General features: G+C 30.4%; 1 protein-coding gene across 5 annotated transcripts in view; it reads right to left on the reverse strand.

Annotated features, from left to right (window-relative positions):
- The window catches only part of LOC105420032 (uncharacterized), a 34,697-nt gene that overhangs the window by 10,292 nt on the left and 5,147 nt on the right, over positions 1 to 19,258 (reverse strand). Inside the window, exons 2-3 of one of the 5 annotated variants that reach the window (XR_002279605.2) lie at positions 2,908 to 3,087; positions 1,085 to 1,196 (exon numbers count right to left, since the gene is read on the reverse strand). Coding sequence is in view for 4 of the 5 variants with exons in the window: in XM_020662404.2 (XP_020518063.1) it covers positions 2,908 to 3,030 (123 nt within the window). In the remaining variant the exon portion in view is untranslated. Of the gene's footprint in view, positions 1 to 1,084; positions 1,197 to 2,907; positions 3,088 to 13,180; positions 13,968 to 19,258 lie in introns of those variants that run through there. The other 4 variants (XM_020662404.2, XM_020662405.2, XM_088858625.1 and 1 more) reach the window with 4 other exon arrangements.

Here is a 19,258-nt window from a genome sequence, read left to right on the forward strand (position 1 = left end):
CAACATGAGCAATATTGTTTTATTTGTTGACTTCTTTATAAAGCTCATGAAGTTTTCTTCTAAATGTCGCATGTAGTATGCTAGAAAACATATGGGAAAACACTTTACTATTACTTCTAGTAGGCTTTTTTGTCGATGAGAAACAATTGTCAAGATAGACAGATTGACATGCTCATTGAATACATAACTCATAATTCTCAAGAACCAACGCCAATTCTGGTAGTTCTCCTCTTCGACCACTGCAAATGCTATTGAGAAGATGTTATTATTTGCATCTATGGCAATGACAAACAATAATATACCTTGATATTTTACTTTTAAGAATGTTCCATTAATACCCATTACTAGTCTGCATCAATTAACAAAACTTATGATGCAAGGACGAAAGGCTTTAAATAGTCGTTTGAACCTGCCTTTATCCGTGTGACCCATCTACCATCTCCCTAGCAACCTCTTTGGCCCGTCATGCTTGCATGTAGGAAAGCTTGACACCGTGACATCCTTTATAATGTCTTTCGTTGTAATCTTAGATTGGTCATGAATGCGAGCTTTAATTTTTTTTGCCACCAAATCATTATGAGCTAGCGGCTGATGGACCATCCCTATTGTACCACTACATGTGTGCCCCTTAATCGTGGACTTCACTTTCAAGTCTGTCGTATTACCAACTCTTAAGCATTGCACTTGCCACGTACATCCCTCTGATTTAGAACTTGCCTGTACCCACCCTCCTTAGCTTTTGACAAACTTTAAAATAAAATTAATGTAAACAACAAAATCAACCACATATGTCGACATTCATTAATATTTTCAAAATATTGGCTAAATTCCAAAACAACCTTGTTACCAATTCCTTTACATGGGCTTTCAATCGGTTCAATATCCTCAACATCACGCTTTGATAGAAGCTTAGGCTCGTTTTCTAATTGGACGAGCACCACTTGGATATTCTTTAAATGATCAGGTAAAGGTGCGTTCCGACAATTTTTAACAAAAGATACAGTATAAGTTGAAGCAACAGTTTGTGCACATGGACAATTCAATTAAAGTAAATTAGAGATGAAAATGTAAATTATAGATGTACCTATTCCTTGTAGATGGGTCATCACCAACAAAATCTGCCGTTTGGAATACCATTGACCTCCGCTCCGGCTCTATTATAGATGCAATGTATACAAAAATACTCGAAAACACCACTGCCAACATAAAAGATAAATCTATATTATCACTTATGTCAATCAATTCAAGGCCACTATATAGAGTCGTGTTGTGGTACATAACAGTCAACTTGTTTGGAGCACAAAATGTTAATTTCCAAAATGACCTTTTTAGTTGCTCCAAGGAACTATTTCCATGGAATTTTGTAACCTTCAATTTTCTCCATATATAAAAAAAGACATCGGGTAATCTGGGTTTGTCTCAAAAGACCCCCCATATCGAAATACCAGTTGCACTCCCTCGGTAATCATTGTCAATACTACTGTATTAAATGAATATCAAAATTCGTGTTACAGACAATAAATAAAATAAAGCATAAAAAAATTGGGATATATGTAACTAATTGAGGGTTCACAAAATATGAATTTTACGTAATAGATCTAGCATGTTGGCCTTGCCCATGGGACAAAATTGAGCAATACAGTGTACTAGTAAATAAATCAATTATTCAATCCAGTATTTACCCAAAAAAATTCACTTCAAAGATAAATAATAAATATTTTGTGTTAATTCAATCAAATTTAATCAATAGTATAAGGCAAGAGTAAGAAATGCATCAATCACAATGAGACCGAGAGCAAATATATTCAAGTGCGTGGGTTAGAGAGAGAGGGACGGTGAGAGGGTGTGGTAGAGTAGGGGAGAGAATTTTTTTTGAAACCCTAAAATATAGAGAAAAATGCTCATAGGATAATGTTATTTCAGGGTTCTAGTGCATAAATTTTTGGTTTTCAAAAATTGGAATAAATATAAATCTGGATTTTAAAAATCTGAAAAATTCTTAAATTTTGATTCTTGAATAACCGAAATCTTTAAGAATTTCAATTTTCATAAAACCAAAAATTTTAAATATTTCGGTTTTTTGAGAAACCGAAAATGGGTAGTTCCGCCTTTTTAAAAAAAACTGTTATGAAGTTGAAAAAATGGATATATGTGTAATAACAAAAATTTTAAGGTATTTTTGTAATAATGATAAATATAACAGATGTATATGTAATTTTCCCTTTATTTTATATTATTTATTTATTTTATTTTATTTGATGTGGGGGTGGAATGGGGGGGAGGGTTGGTGACCATCCTTTTCTCCCCAACACTGCTGAACCCCTTTCTATTTTTGGAGCACCTCAATAATGCGGCGTCTTGACTTGGATATTTGGCTGCTTTGGCAGTGAGTTCCGCCTTCTAAAATACCATGCCCCAATAATAAAAATCATGGACTTTGATCAGTTTCCTCTAACTAAAAAAATTGTGTTCCCATCTCACCCAATCCCTACCCATCCCCCCCAAACAAAATAATAATAATAATAATAATAATAATAATAATCAAGAAAAAAGAAATTTCCAATTTCTCCAATTCATTCAAGAAGGCCAAAATATTATTATAAAGAAAACTTCAAAAAAGAAAAATTAAGAAAGACAAAAATCTTAATTTACATTGAGACTTACACAAGTCAATTTAAGATTGTGGCACTTGATGAAATTCTCAATGTTGTAACTTCTAATTGTTTGATGTATCAATAGAGGATATATAGGAATATCAATTAACATGAAATGCAAGTCTGCAATATTTTGCCTAAATCTCCAATATGCATTTTTGTTAAGAAGAGAAAGGCAAACTACAGCTAAAACCTTTTTCAAGAGAACATTAGATAATACACAAACAAGAAAATTGTGAAATAAGAATCGTACCCTTCTCTCCCAATAAGGTAGAAAGCAAACAAAATCATAAACAGGAGTGATAGTGGACACCAAAACAACATTCACTCCGAAGAAAACCAAAAGTCCTGTCATTGGTCTTGTCCTGTGTGGCATGTTTGTGTTGAATGCACTCACTCTGAGATCTTAAGTTCATGCTCGGGGCATCAAATCCTGTTGGAAATGTATACAAACATATTGGAATATAGCATCATGATATCTCATTTAACTAAATTATATAGAAATGAATAAAAAAATATGTTCTGAACTTCTGGTTCAATGGATGCATAAATGTTTGCAATAGAAGGTTGAGTCACTAGCACATGAGATTGAATATGTTGCATGCATACAATCCAAATTGCACATTGATAATTCAGCATAAAAAAACATGGAGAAAAACATCATTCTGTCATGTCTTCTTGGCTTAAAATGCTCGGAAAAGCAAACCATCTCAATATGTTACTTCAATATCAATTGTACAACAATGTTTGACTACCCACAAGAGGCTACTGCATGTTGAAAGAACTGGTATATACAAACTTTCTCTCTTTTTATGTTTCTATTAAAAACTCTCTCTACCACCATTTATTATTTCAGAAATTTTATTTCATCTCTTGATTGTCCCAAGTTTCCTTTGGAACCCCATAATTATTTGATAGTCAAATCAGAAAGTAAGGAGAATGTACTAGGCACAATTTAAACATTTGGGTTTTGAAAGGAAAAGGAGTCGACTATTGTGGGGTGTCTCCCATGTGGCGACAATAACAAGTGTGCTATTCCTAGTGACCATAGCAGCATTAAAGAGTGGTTCTTGTATTTGAGGAACATTTGAATGTTTTCCTTCACCATGATATGGGGCAGATAGAGATGGGAATACCTATGACAACAGTATTCAAGATTTATCTCTTATGCAAACTTTCAAAGGAAATCTATGCCTCAACAAAGCCCCTAAGCTTGTTTCTCTAAAAAAAAAGCCCCTAAGCTTGTAAGTACATATATAGTGCTTCATGTCAATTTGCACATAGTATTTTTGCAAATTCCATAGAAGAAAACTGTTTATAATAGTCAATTTGCACATAGTATTTTTGTAAAAGAAAAATGTTTATAATGTTCATCATTTAAATGCATTGTTTGGTAGTGGCCTGCACTTAAAACACTTTAATAGGTTGTAAATTGGATATTGACTCATCCAGTCCCATAATAAAATGGCAAGGTCACACATCACCAAAGAAAATCTTCAAGTATATATAGATTAGATTCCGATCAAAGTACGCAGGACAACAAACATTTAACATTTAAACCTGCACCTTTGGATGCAAATTATGAACTATCTCCAAACATTTCAAATGCTTTATGAGTTTCAAGAGTGGTTTCTTGTTAGGGTGCTATATGCTGTCTAAGTAGACATAGGATACCAGTTTAGGATTTGAAGGCAAGATGGTGGATACAAAACTTTGAGAAAAATGTAAGGTGTATCGTACATTTGCCATACATTTGCCAGATCAAACATATATCTCTCACAATGAAGCATTATATCTTGACTTATGCTGGTTTGGTGCACCAAACCAATTGGCAATCTCTTTAGTATAAACACTTTGCTTATTTGTGTGAACTGTGAAGATTGACTGATCCAAAAAATTTAAAAAAAAATTGTGTAAAGACCAGTGTTTGCAAAATTGAACCACAACGATTAACCGGTCATGAGCCTAGGAGCAGCTCAAATCGGAACCGGACTAACAGGGGCGATTAACCGGTCAAGTAGATTTTTTTAAAAAAAATGGGCAAAAAACCCCCAAAATATTTTAAAAAAATAAAAAAATAGAAAAACTTAGATTAGACTATATACAAGTCATTTTCTTTTTTCTTTTCATCTTCTAGACTGGTCATATATTAGTCATTTGGATCAAGTTGCATCATAAGGTGCAGACAATTCATGGCTTCAATAGAGCAATAGAAAATTCTTGCAAATTCACAAGACTTCTACAGTAATTCCATAGATTCTCACTGAATAACAGTCAGTAGTGTTGCAATAAATATATTGGTACGTATAAAGTCTAGCCTAATGAAATGTCATATAAAGAGGTCGTAACTGTTCCAAAGTCCAAACTAGATGTGGCTGGATATTTGTAGCATGACAACCGGCAAAAGGATACGATTTGAAAGATAAAATGCAGCAAAGAATGGAGTACATTTACGAACTGCTATGATTTCCTATCAAAAGCCCAAAGAATTCATTGTAAACTTAACCAAAAAACGTGAATGTTTTGATACCATTCAGTCAACACAAACTCATTCCACATTTCCACACAAAAGAAGAAAGTAGAACAAAAAAACATACTTTTATATAAAAAAAATATATAAAAAGAAATACTTTTTTTCACATATTCATCACAAAAAAAAAATAATATAACATTAAAAACAATCCAAGAAGCTCATAAAAAATATATAACATTAAAAAGAAAGAAATATTTTTCTCATATTCATCACAAAAAACATATTTTTGTATATATATATATATATATATATATGTAAACTAATTGTTCAATATTTCCTTTTTGCTGTTTTAATATTCATCCTAAACCTAATTCTGAGGCATCAGAATCTATAATCTGGGATGCATGTGGATCTGGTAAATTTAAACATGGTAACTCTTTTGTTTTAAGCTTTAACCTCTTGACAGCTATGGCATGTTCTTCTGTCCATTTAGGAGGATTTTTTCGTAGTCTATCATATAATGGTTTTGCTTCTATAGCTAGATTTTCATAAAAATCGGATATATAATTTAGACATCCTAAGAATCTTTGCAATTCTTTTTTATCTAATATTATATCAAGAAATTTATCAGCAAATTGGATTGCTCTATCTATAAGTACAATTGTACCTTGATAAATATTATGTCATAAGAATCTTATTTTAATTTGAAATAAACTTATCTTTTTTGCAGAGACAACCAATCCTGCATGTTTTACAGCATTAATAAAAACATTTCTATGTTTAATATGTTGAGGTATATTTTCTGAGAAAATTAAAACATCATCTATATATACTATCATAAATTTAAATAAGGATTAAACACATCGTTCATTATTTTCTTAAATTCTGATGGAGACATTTTTTAGGCCAAATGGCATAACATTCCACTCAAATTGTCCAAAGGGTACATTAAATGCAGTGTTATATCTATCTTCTTCTTTTATTTGAATTTGCCAATATCCTGATTTGAAATCAAATTTTGAAAAAATACAAGCATTTATTAGTCTATCTAATAAATCCTTTTTAATCGGTATAGGATACCTTATCCATTGGAGTGCTTTATTTAATGGTTTATAATTTATTACTAATCTTGAAACTCCTCTTTCTTTTACTGCATTCTTATTCACATAAAATGCAGCACAGCTCCAAGGGGATGCACTTTTTCTAATTAGACCTTTAGTACATCTATTTCTTTTTTGCAAAATTCTAATAATTTTGCATTCATTTGTATTGGTCTTGCTTTAGTAGGTATTTTATTTTCAGTAGGTATTTTATTTTCAGTAAAATCTGGTTCATATGGTAAGCGAACCATATGCTTCTTTCTTTCCCAAAAGGCATTAGGTAAATCACTACATATTTTTTTTTCAATTTTGGTTTTTATTGAAATAATTTCTTCTTGGGTTTCAGGAAGAGTTAGATCTTCCTCTACTTGTTTATATTTTATTTCTATTTTAAGGTAACAGAGAAATTTTTCTTTACTTTCTACATGATGTTTTACATTATTAATTTCTTTAATTTTTGGCTTATCTATAAATTCAAATTTGACTTCATGACCATCTAATGTTGTTTCTATACCAATAGCGTCTATAGTAAAGGGATAAAGTAGGCTTAAAAAAGGTGTTCCTAATATTACAGCCTGACATAAACCTTTAACCATAATAAAAGGTGTTATACAATTACCATTATTACAAACAACTGTATCAGATAATTTCAAATTTGATTTTATGACCATCTATAGTTGTTTCTATACTAGTAGTGTCTATACTAGTAGTGTCTATAGTTAAGGGATAAAGTAGGCTTAAAAAAGGTGTTCCTAATATTACAGCCTGACTTAAACCTTTAACCATAATAAAAGGTGTTGTTATACAATTACCATTATTACAAACAACTGTATCAGATAATTTATATTTAATTATTAGTCTGCTTCCATTTGCAGTATTTAGAGCTTGTTTCGTTTTATCAAAATATTTAGTGGGGACAAGGCCTTCATTGATACAATTCAAATCAGCTCCAAAGTCCATTAATGCTAAAGATTGAAAACTATAATCATTTTTTACTATAATTCTTATTAGGGTAAACCTTTTTTGTGTAATGATTCTATTTATTAAATTCAAATTGTTTTCAATATTGGTTTCAGAAGGTTCAGAAGTTTTTGCTATGGATTTATTATTATGAATATCTACTAGTTGATTAAATTCTAATTCATCTGTGTCAGAAAATTCTCCTGATACTTCATTGTGAAGTTCTAATATTTTAATTCTATTTTTTAGATGTTGTACTTCTTTGACTTCATTTATTTCTCTTTTTAAATCAGATATTGTAGGTTCTTTATTAATTATATCCCTTTTATTTATTCTTTTTATGATTTATGAAAAACTATATTCATCTGCTGGTTTTATTAATGGTGGCGATTTATTTTTTAATTTAGCAAATTTTAAATATTGAGTTATTACGTCTCATTTTTCATTAGGGTCTGCAATTTTCTCGATTAGATCTAAAACTTCATTAGTGAGAGTATTGCAAGAACATTCTTCCATTTTTTCATTATCTGATTGATTTTCAGAACTACTCCATACTAGATTTTCATCTTCAATATGACCTATTAATGAACTATCACTTTCATTTGTGTCTTCAGTGGAACTACTATTTGAATCATAGATTTGTATTATATCATAGATTATGTTTCTAATGGTTTCATCTAGCATTATAGTATCTATTTTTCTTTTTATTTTGCAATTCCTTTTATAATGTCCAACTTTTCCACACTTGTAACGTAATTTTTTTTTCCCTTTTTTGGTTTTAGAGGAAAAATTTTTAATAAATTTCTCTCACTTATTTTTCTTATTTTTTCTTTTTATGTATTTTATTAGGAGATGTACCTATACTATAACCAAATTGTTCGCAAAATCACCTAATTCTTTTTTACCAGCCATTCTTTGTTTATCTAGTTGTCTTTTTAAGTTTAGGTCAGTGCATAAGGCTAGTCCTTCTGCACATATTTCTGCAGATAATTCTCCTAAAGTATATGATGAATATTGTATAATTCCTCTATTTTTATTTTTGAGTCTATTTTTAACTTTTTTGACAAAGAAATAAATTAAACCAACTATAAATTTTTCTTTCCAATGATCTAATTGACTATCTTCCTAGTTAATACTCTTGAAAAGAACACATCTTTATACCATTTACAATGAGATAAAGTAGGACATCTTAAATTGGAAAGTAAATCTTCAGATCCAGCTTCTAATAAAACTGTACTCCCTACGAAATGAAGAGTAATAGTATATATGAGGGTATTGACCGCATCACTTTCACTATATAATATATCTTGATTTTGTTCATTTTTAACAGTCCATTGTCTAGTATTAGATAGAATATTATTTTTAGTGGCATTGGGTAGGTGAAAATCCCACCATCCTCGAAGCCAACCAGTGAATCCACAAACAATAGCTTTGGCTACCTCTTGTTCGTGATTTCCTGCCATTTTACATGCTGATGCATACATGGTCATATGTTCCATAGTATCCAATATTTGATGTTCAGACAGACCATCTATGTTCCAATTTACTATTGTTCTTCCAAAATAGGAAGTGGTGTGTGATATTAAATCTTCTTCAAATTGAATATCTACTGGGGTTGGTCTGGTATGATACATTCTTGCCTGGGTTGCAGGTCTCCATTTCGTTCCATAAAATATCTTAATAATATTTTGTGTATCTTGATTATTTTATGTAAAAGCAATTTCCATATTGTCCAAATTATCTTCTATTAATGGTTCTTCTTGGAGGGTTAAAGCTTCTGGTTCTTTCAGAGTTCCTTTACCCTTTTTCTCTGTTTCTTTATCTGTAATATCTAGATGGGATAATTTAGAGATTAATTCGTTTATAAGATCTTTGTTATCTTTCCTTAAGATTAAATCTTTCTGTATTTATTTCAGGGGGAGGTGTAAACAAGACTGCTTTTTTCTGCACTTCTAATTTTCCATGAGAAGCGATTAACATATTTTCAATTCTAACTGATTGTCTTCCTAATGATTGCATATATAAATTCGTATAGTTATTTTGTTCTATAATGTGGGGTAATAATTCTATCATTTGGGTATATTCATTAGTCATTTTATAATGGGTTGCTCTTGTTTCTGAGACAATTTTAGTGTCAGAATCTTTTTCTATTTTGGTGGTTCCTTTTATAATAATATTTTTTTCTGGAGGATGTATTGAAGCCATATTGCCTTCTACTAGATTATATGTATGATATTGCTTTTCTAAAGCATATATTTCAAATTTAGGGATTTGAACTCCTTTTTCAGTAAGAATCTTTTTAAGCCATCATACAAAAAATCCTATATTTTGTTTTTCCTTTTTTAAATATTTATTGTATTTAATATGGAATAGATCTATTAATCTTTTTTGAAATATTTTTAAATACAATTCTCAGATTTGTGAATTTTCATCCGATGAATAATCATTACATAGTCTAAGTCTACTTTCTTTTTTTCTTGTAGAGTTAAAATTTGAAAATCTCTTTCTGTATCAGAAAACTCTGTGTTTCTGCTAATTGGTTTATATTGGGGTTTATAATTAGGAATTTGTATGTTGCTCCTAGTTCTTGTTAATCTTTGAATGGTTGATTCATAAATTGCAGAGGTAGAATGTCTAGCTGATTCCACATGTTTCTTACTTGGTTTTAGTCCTAAATCATCTTTACTTTTTTTATTATCTCTAAATTGAATTTCTATATCTCCATCTAAATGTTCAATTACTTGATTAGGATTATTATTAATAGGGGTTTTATATTGTTGGTTTTCATTGTAAATTGACCATGTTTCTGGTAATACAATCTGGGACCAGTCTATTGATTTAGGTACTATAGTATTAGATTTTTCAATATTTGTTTGAAAAAATATTGTTTTACCTTTAGTATCTCTTTGTAACACATTAGGACATAAAGTATTCATAACTTTATAACAAATTCGATAAACTATTGCTATATTTTGAGATCTTGGGTTCATATCGAATCCCTGGGTCTTAAGATTAAGTGTTAATACTTTGAGAATATTAGGATCATTAAATGATACAGAGTAGTTTGGGAAACAATTAAAATATACTGGACCACTACATAAACTAGACTCTACTAATCCTAGTAATGAATCATTAAACTTATTATGTCTTGTATCTCTTAAACATACTAGAATTGAATTATTAAGTCCTAACCTGGTTGGAAGCTTTATGGCTACTTGTATTAAACCTATATGCAAATATTTATAATTTTTATGAGACTGTATAATTTTATTGGATAATAATTGGAAATCTTCTTGATTATTTATAATCAGATAAAGTTTCTTCTACAGTTTTGATAACATATCCTACTCTTAATTCAAATGATCTTTTTTTATATACATCAGTTATTGGGATTCTAGGTATATTCCAATTCCGGATATTTTTTTCTACATTATCTATGATTATTTCTTCTTTATTTTTTATTCTTAAAGTGCTACTTGACTGAGGTAATGGCTTATTAGATAGATTTCTAATGAAATTTTCCATTATTAGGTTGCGGATGAGTGCCTTTAGTCAACCTCTTACGTCTTTCTGGACCTCAGCGGCTCTCTTGACCTTAACAGTCACTTTGACTGGGTAGCAACAGCCTCAACTCTCGGACCAACTTTCTTTAATGGATAAATTTAATTAGATTTCTACCTTCTTCAGCTATTATCCTTGTGAAGTAACAGTTCTTTGAATAAAATTTAAAGAAGTGTGTACGTACTTAGCTGGCTCTGATACCAAATCAACCAAGATCTATATTTTTATACTATCATTCTAACATATCCTAGGTAAATTAACAGAACTAACATTACAAGAATAGAAAATGGAGCTATATCTAAAACAATCCAAGTAGTATAAGTAGACTGAAGAAACTTGATGCTAAAAACAACTTTCAATTGTATATTAAGAATTAAAAGATACAAATTACAGATTACTCCAACATACGGTTACAGATTCAAACAAAAGATACAAATTACAGATTACTCCAACATACAGTTACAAACTCAAACATCAGATTATACAGATTACAGATTACTCCAACATACTAACAATACACCTAATTACTCATAAAAGAGGAGGAAAATAAAAGGGGAAGATTCTTACAACTTACAAATACAATAACTACAGAAAGCTTTCCACTCAAACGGACAATAACTAGGTAAACTGTCTTGATTACAATCACATATTCACTCTCTAAAGAAGAGGAGAAAATAGAGAAAGAGAAAAGGAAGAAAATGGACTCTAGAATTCTGAGCTTCTGATTTCAAGCCTGCCTTCTTCATTTGGTGTTTTGTTCTTATATAGAGGCGGATTTCAAATGCTTCCTCTAATCAGCTTATTGCTTTTGCAAATCTCTTCTGGTCTTTACAGGTGGACGGTTGAGGTAGACTGGAATCTTCCAGATGGGAAAAGATTAGAGATATAGAATCTTCCTGTAACAGGTAGTGGGTGGCAGCTTTTGTCTTTGGTGGATAATGGAGGAGGAATCTGTCGACAGTTTTGTCGTTTGTTGGATAATAGGGAAAGAATCTGTCGGTAACTTTGTCGTTTGTTGGATAATGGAGGAGTCTGTCGGCAGCTTTGTTTTCTTTCGTTGGTAAGGAATCTTTTTACTATTGCTGTCTATTCAGTAACTATTGCTGAGAATGACTTAAAATGCTTGTAAAGGATGGGCCGGGTCAAGCCTAATATGGGGTCTGTTTTTCGGAGTAGTCATGGGCAGATTGGTCTTCTTCTGGTTCGATCATGAGATTTCCTTCTTCTTCTGTTACTTGATTATCTGCCAATTCTGCTTCTTCTTCGAATATTTTCAACAATTGTTTCTCCAGTTCTTCTTTTGTGGCTTTTGGATTTTTCTTTCTCATCATTCGTATGTATTCAGAAAGTTTATTTGGGTCCTCATAAGAGTATGATCCTACATTGGTGGGTATTTTTTATTGTTGATTTTGTAATAAAGACAAACATTTGATGGACAACCCAAATACAGTTGCAGCCATGTATTTGCTCAATAATCTTAATCCATCCAATGGGATTAAGACCAGAGAATGGTATGAGGCCATTCTCCTAGAAACCAATTTAGCTTCAATTACTCATTATTTATCAGAAGAATACAAATATAGTACAATATTCAAAATTGCAGAATTGGAAAATATTAACTTTCAATGAATGGGATGCAAACCCACTCAAGTCAAAACTATTAAAATCTCCAGACTTCCCAAATAAATATTATAGACATTCAGAATATGTTGATGCATGGCATAAGGTTTTGTGCCTTCAAAATCCGTATAATTCCCATACTTGGTTCATACAATTCAAAATGCCAGTTAATGAACCTTCTCCAAATTGGTTCCAAAATTGGTTTTCAATATGGGGATCAGGATCCCAGATATTACCTGAATCATTGCAATTATCTCAAGCCAGATTCATTGAATATAATGGTAGAGACCCTAATATAGACTACCATCTATATTTTATGGCTCTTTATAAAATTCCTTGGATATTAAAGTGGAAGTTTGCAATATCTAAAAATATTTACAATAATTATGAATATATTCCATGCATTGAAAAACAAATTGCAATCAAATGGTGTATCTTTATATATAATAACCTAGAACCTACCCATATAAAAATGAAGCCAATACCCACCAATTTAGGATCATACTCTTATGAGGAACCAAATAAACTTTCTGAATACATATGCATGATTAGAAAGAAAAATCCAAAAGCCACAAAAGAAGAACTGGAGAAACAATTGTTGAAAATATTCGAAGCAGAAGCAAAATTGGCAGATAATCAAGTAACAGAAGAAGGAAATCTCATGATCGAACCAGAAGAAGACCAATCTGCCCATGGCTACACCAAAAAACAGACCCTATATTAGGCCTAACCCGGCCCATCCTTTACAAGCATCTTAAGTCATTCTCAGCAATAGTTACTAAATAGACAGCAATAGTACAAAGATTCCTTACCAACGAAAGAAGACAAAGCAGCCGACAGACTCCTCCATTATCCAACAAACGACAAAGTTGCCGACAGATTCCTTCCCCATTATCCAACAAACAACAAAGCGACCGAAAGATTCCTCCTCCGTTATCCACTAAAGACAAAAGCTGCCACCCACTACCTGCTATAGGAAGATTCTATATCTCTAATCTTTTCCCATCTGAAAGATTCCAGTCTACCTTAACCGTCCACCTGTAAAGACCAGAAGAGACTTGCAAAAGCAATAAGCTAATTAAAAGAAGCATTTGAAATCCACCTCTATATAAGGACAAAGCACCAAATGAAGAAGGCAGGCTTGAAATCAGAAGCTCAATATTCTAGAGTCCATTTTCTTCCTTTTCTCTTTCTCTATTTTCTCCTCTTCTTTAGAGAGTGAATGTGTGATTGTAATCAAAACAGTTTACCTAGTTATTGTCCGTCTGAGTGGAAAGCTTTCTGCAGTTACTATATTTGTAAGTTGTAAGAATCTTCTCCTTTTATTTTCCTCCTCTATTATGAGTAATTAGGTGTATTGTTAGTATGTTGGAGTAATCTGTAATCTGTATGATCAGATGTTTGAGTCTGTCACTGTATGTTAGAGTAACCTGTAATCGTATGTTGGAGTAATCTGTAACTGTAAGTTGAAGTAATCTGTAATTTGTATCTTTTCATTCTTAATATGCAATTGAAAGTTGTTTTTAGCATCAAGTTTCTTCAGTCTGCTTATACTACTTGGATTGTTTTAGATATAGCTCCATTTTCTATTCTTGTAATATTAGTCCTGTTAATTTACCTAAGATATGTTAGAATGATAGTATAAAAATATAGATCTTGGTTGATTTGGTATCAGAGCCAGCTAAGTACGTACACACTTCTTTAAATTTTATTCAAAGAACTGTTACTTCACAAGGATAATAGCTGAAGAAGGTAGAAATCTAATTAAATTTATCCATTAAAGAAAGTTGGTCCAAGAGTTGAGGCCGTTGCCACCCAGTCAAAATGACTGTTAAGGCCAGGAGAGCCGCTGAGGTCCAGAAAGACGTAAGAGATTGACTAAAGGCACTCATCCGCAACCTAATAATGGAAAATTTCATTAGAAATCTTATCTAATAAGGCATTACCTCAGTCAAGTAGCACTTTAAGAATAAAAAATAAAGAAAAAATAATCACAGATAATATAGAAAAACAAATCCAGAATTGGAATATACCTAGAATCCCAATAACAGATATATATAAGAAAGGATCATTTGAATTAAGAGTAGGATATGCTATCAAAACTGTAGAAGAAACTTTATCTGTTATAAATAATCAAGAAGATTTCCAATTATTATCCAAAAAAATTATGCAGACTCATAAAGATAAAAATTATAAATATTTGTATATAGGTTTAATACAAGTAGCCATAAAGCCTCTAACCAGGTTAGGACTTAATAATTCAATTCTAGTATGTTTAAGAGATACAAGACATAATAAGTTTAATGATTCATTACTAGGAATAGTAGAGTCTAGTTTGTGTAGCGGTCCAGTATATTTTAATTATTTCCCAAACTACTCTGCATCACTTAATGATCCTAATATTCTCAAAGTATTAACACTTACTCTTAAGACCCAGGGATTCGATATGAACCCAGGATCTCAAAATATAGCAATAGTTTATTAAATTTGTTATAAAGTTATGAATACTTTATGTCCTAATGTGTTACAAAGAGATACTAAAGGTAAAACAATATTTTTTCAAACCAATATTGAAAAATCTAATACCATAGTACCAAAATCAATAGACTGGTCCCAGATTGTATTACCAGAAACATGGTCAATTTACAATGAAAACCAACAATATAAAACCCCTATTAATAATAATCCTAATCAAATAACTGAACATTTAGATGGAGATATAGAAATTCAATTTAGAAATAATAGAAAAAGTAAAGATGATTTCAGACTAAAACCAAATAAGAAACATGTGAAATCAGCTAGACATTCTACCTCTGCAATTTATGAACCAACCATTCAAGGATTAACAAGAACTAGGAGCAACAAACAAATTCCTAATTATAAACCCCAATATAAACCTATTAGCAGTAACACAGAGTTTTCTGATACAGAAATAGATTTTCAAATTTTAACTCTACAAGAAAAAAAGAAAGTAGACTTAGACTATTTACGTAATGATTACTTCTCAGATGAAAATTCACAAATCAGAGAATGGTATTTAAAAACATTTCAAAAAAGATTAATAGATCTATTCCATATTAAATACAATAAATATTTAAAAAAGGAAAAACAAAATATAGCATTTTTCGTATGGCTTAAAAAGATTCTTACTGAAAACGGAGTTCAAATCCCAAAATTTGAAATATATGCTTTAGAAAAGCAATATCATACATATAATCTAATAGGAGAAGGCAATATGGCTTCAATACATCCTCCAGAAAAAAGTATTATTATAAAAGGAATCACCAAAATAGAAAAAGATTCTGACACTAAGAGAGTCTCAGAAACAAGAGCAACCCCGTATAAAATGACTAATGAATATACCCAAAGTATAGAATTATTACCCCACATTATAGAACAAAATAACTATACGAATTTATATATGCAATCATTAGGAAGACAATCAGTTAGAATTGAAAATATGTTAAGAGCTCCTCATGGAAAATTAAAAGTGCAGAAAAAAGCAAACTTGTTTAAACCTCCCCCTGAAATAAATAAAGAAAGATTTAATCTTAAGGAAAGATAACAAAGATCTTATAAACGAATTAATCTCTAAATTATCCCATCTAGATATTACAGATAAAGAAAAAGAGAAAAAGGGTAAAGGAACTCTGAAAGAACCAGAAGCTTTAACCCTCCAAGAAGAACCACTAATAGAAGATAATTTGGACAATATGGAAATTGCTTTTACATAAAATAATCAAGATACGCAAAATATTATTAAGATATTTTATGGAACGAAATGGAGACCTGCAGCCCAGGCAAGAATGTATCATACCAGACCAACCCCAGTAGATATTCAATTTGAAGAAGATTTAATATCACACACCACTTCCTATTCTGGAAGAACAGTAGTAAACTCGAACATAAATGGTCTGTCTGAACATCAAATATTGGACACTATGAAACATATGATGATATATGCATCAACATGTAAAATGGCAGGAAACCATGACCAAGAGGTAGCCAAAGCTATTGTTTGTGGATTCACTGGTTGGCTTCGAGAATGGTGGGATTTCCACCTACCCGATGCCACCAAAAATAATATTCTATCTAATACTAGACAATGGACAGTAAAAAATGCACAAAATCAAGATATATTATACAGTGAAAGTGATGTAGTCCATACCCTCATATATACTATTACTCTTCATTTCGTAGGGAGTACAACTTTATTAGAAGCTAGATTTGAAGATTTACTTTCCAATTTAAGATGTCATACTTTATTTCCTTATAAATAGTATAAAGATGTGTTCTTTTCAAAATTATTAACCAGAGAAGATAGTCAATTAGATCATTGGAAAGAAAAATTTATAGCTAGTTTACCCTATCTCTTTGCCGAAAAAGTTAAAAATAGACTCAAAAATAAAAATAAAAGAATTATATCATATTCATCATATACTTTAGGAGAATTATCTGCAGAAATATGTGTAGAAGTACTAGCCTTATGCACTGACCTAAAATTAAAAAGACAACTAGATAAACAAAGAATGATTAGTAAGAAAGAATTAGGTGATTTTTGCGAACAATTTGGTTATAGTATAGATACATCTCCTAATAAAACACATAAAAAGAAAAAATATAAAACAAAGAGAAAAAATAAGAAATATAAGCGAGAGAAATTTATTAAAAAAATTTCCCCTAAAACCAAAAAAAGGGAAAAAGAAATTACCTGTATGTTACAAGTGTGGAAAAGTGGGACATTATAAAAGCAATTGCAAAATAAAAAGAAAAATAGATACTATAATACTAAATGAAACCATTAGAAACAAAATCTATGATATAATACAAATCTATGATTCAAGTAGTAGTTCCACTGAAGACACAAATGAAAGTGATAGTTCATTAATAGGTCACATTGAAAATGAAAATCTAGTATGGAGTAGTTCTGAAAATCAATCAGATAATGAAAAAATGGAAGAATGTTCTTGCAATACTCTCACAAATGAAGTTTTAGATCTAATCAAGAAAATTGCAAACCCTAATGAAAAAAGAGAGGTAATAACTCAATATTTAAAATTAGCCAAATTAAAAAATAAATCGCCACCATTAATAAAACCAACCGACGCATATAGTTTTTCAGAAATCATAAAAAGAATAAATAAAAGGGATATAATTAATAAAGAACCTACAATATTTGATTTAAAAAGAGAAGTAAATGAAGTCAAAGAAGAAGTACAACAACTAAAAAATAGAATTAAAATATTAGAACTTCACAATGAAGTATAAGGAGAATTATCTGACACAGATGAATTAGAATTTAATCAACTAGTAGATATTCATAATAATAAATCCATAGCAGAAACTCCTGAACCTTCTGAAACCAATATTGAAAACAATTTGAATTTAATAAATAGAATCATTACACAAAAATGGTTTACCCTAATAAGAATTATAGTAAAAAATGATTATAGTTTTCAATCATTAGCATTAATGGACTCTGGAGCTGATTTGAATTGTATCAATGAAGGCCTTGTCCCCACTAAATATTTTGATGAAACGAAACAAGCTCTAAATTCTGCAAATGGAAGTAGATTAATAATTAAATATAAATTATCTGATACAGTTGTTTGTAATAATGGTAATTGTATAACAACACCTTTTATTATGGTTAAAGGTTTAAGTCAGGCTGTAATATTAGGAACACCTTGTTTAAGCCTACTTTATCCCTTAACTATAGACACTACTGGTATAGAAACAACAATAGATGGTCATAAAATCAATTTTGAATTTATAGATAAGCCAAAAATTAAAGAAATTAATAATGTAAAACATCATAGAGAAAATCAAGAAAAATTTCTCTGTTATCTTAAAACAGAAATAAAATATAAACAAGTAGAGGAAGATCTAACTCTTTCTGAAACCCAAGAAAAAATTATTTCAATAAAAACCAAAATTGAAAAAGAAATATGTAGTGATTTACATAATGCCTTTGGGGAAAGAAAGAAGCATATGGTTAGCTTACCATATGAGCCAGATTTTACTGAAAATAAAATACCTACTAAAGCAAGACCAATACAAATGAATGCAAAATTATTAGAATTTTACAAAAAAGAAATAGATGACTTAATTACTAAAGGTCTAATTAGAAAAAGTGCATCCCCTTGGAGCTGTGCTGCATTTTATGTGAATAAGAATGCAAAAAAAGAAAGGACTTCCAAGATTAGTAATAAATTATAAAGCATTAAATAAAGCACTCCAATGGATAAGGTATCCTATACCGAATAAAAAGGATTTATTAGATAGACTAATAAATGCTTGTATTTTTTCAAAATTTGATTTAACATCAGGATATTGACAAATTCAAATAAAAGAAGAAGATAGATATAAAACTGCATTTAATGTACCCTTTGGACAATTTGAGTGGAATGTTATGCCATTTGGCCTAAAAAATGCTCTATCAGAATTTAAGAAAATAATGAACGATGTGTTTAATCCTTATTTAAAATTTATGATAGTATATATAGATGGTGTTTTAATTTTCTCAGAAAATATACCTCAACATATTAAACATATAAATGTTTTTATTAATGTTGTAAAACATGCAGGATTGGTTGTCTCTTCAAAAAAGATAAGTTTATTCAAACTAAAATAAGATTCTTATGACATAATATTTATCAAGGTACAATTGTACCTATAGATAGAGCAATCCAATTTGTTGATAAATTTCCTGATATAATATTAGATAAAAAAGAATTGCAAAGATTCTTAGGATGTCTAAATTATATATGTGATTTTTATGAAAATCTAGCTATAGAAGCAAAACCATTATATGATAGACTACGAAAGAGCCCTCCTAAATGGACAGAAGAACATACCATAACTGTCAAGAGGTTAAAGCTTAAAGCAAA

The sequence above is a fragment of the Amborella trichopoda genome, chromosome 1, assembly GCF_054954075.1.
Source record: "Amborella trichopoda isolate Santa Cruz 75 chromosome 1, AtrichopodaSantaCruz75HAP2 v2.0, whole genome shotgun sequence".
Lineage (NCBI taxonomy): Eukaryota > Viridiplantae > Streptophyta > Magnoliopsida > Amborellales > Amborellaceae > Amborella > Amborella trichopoda.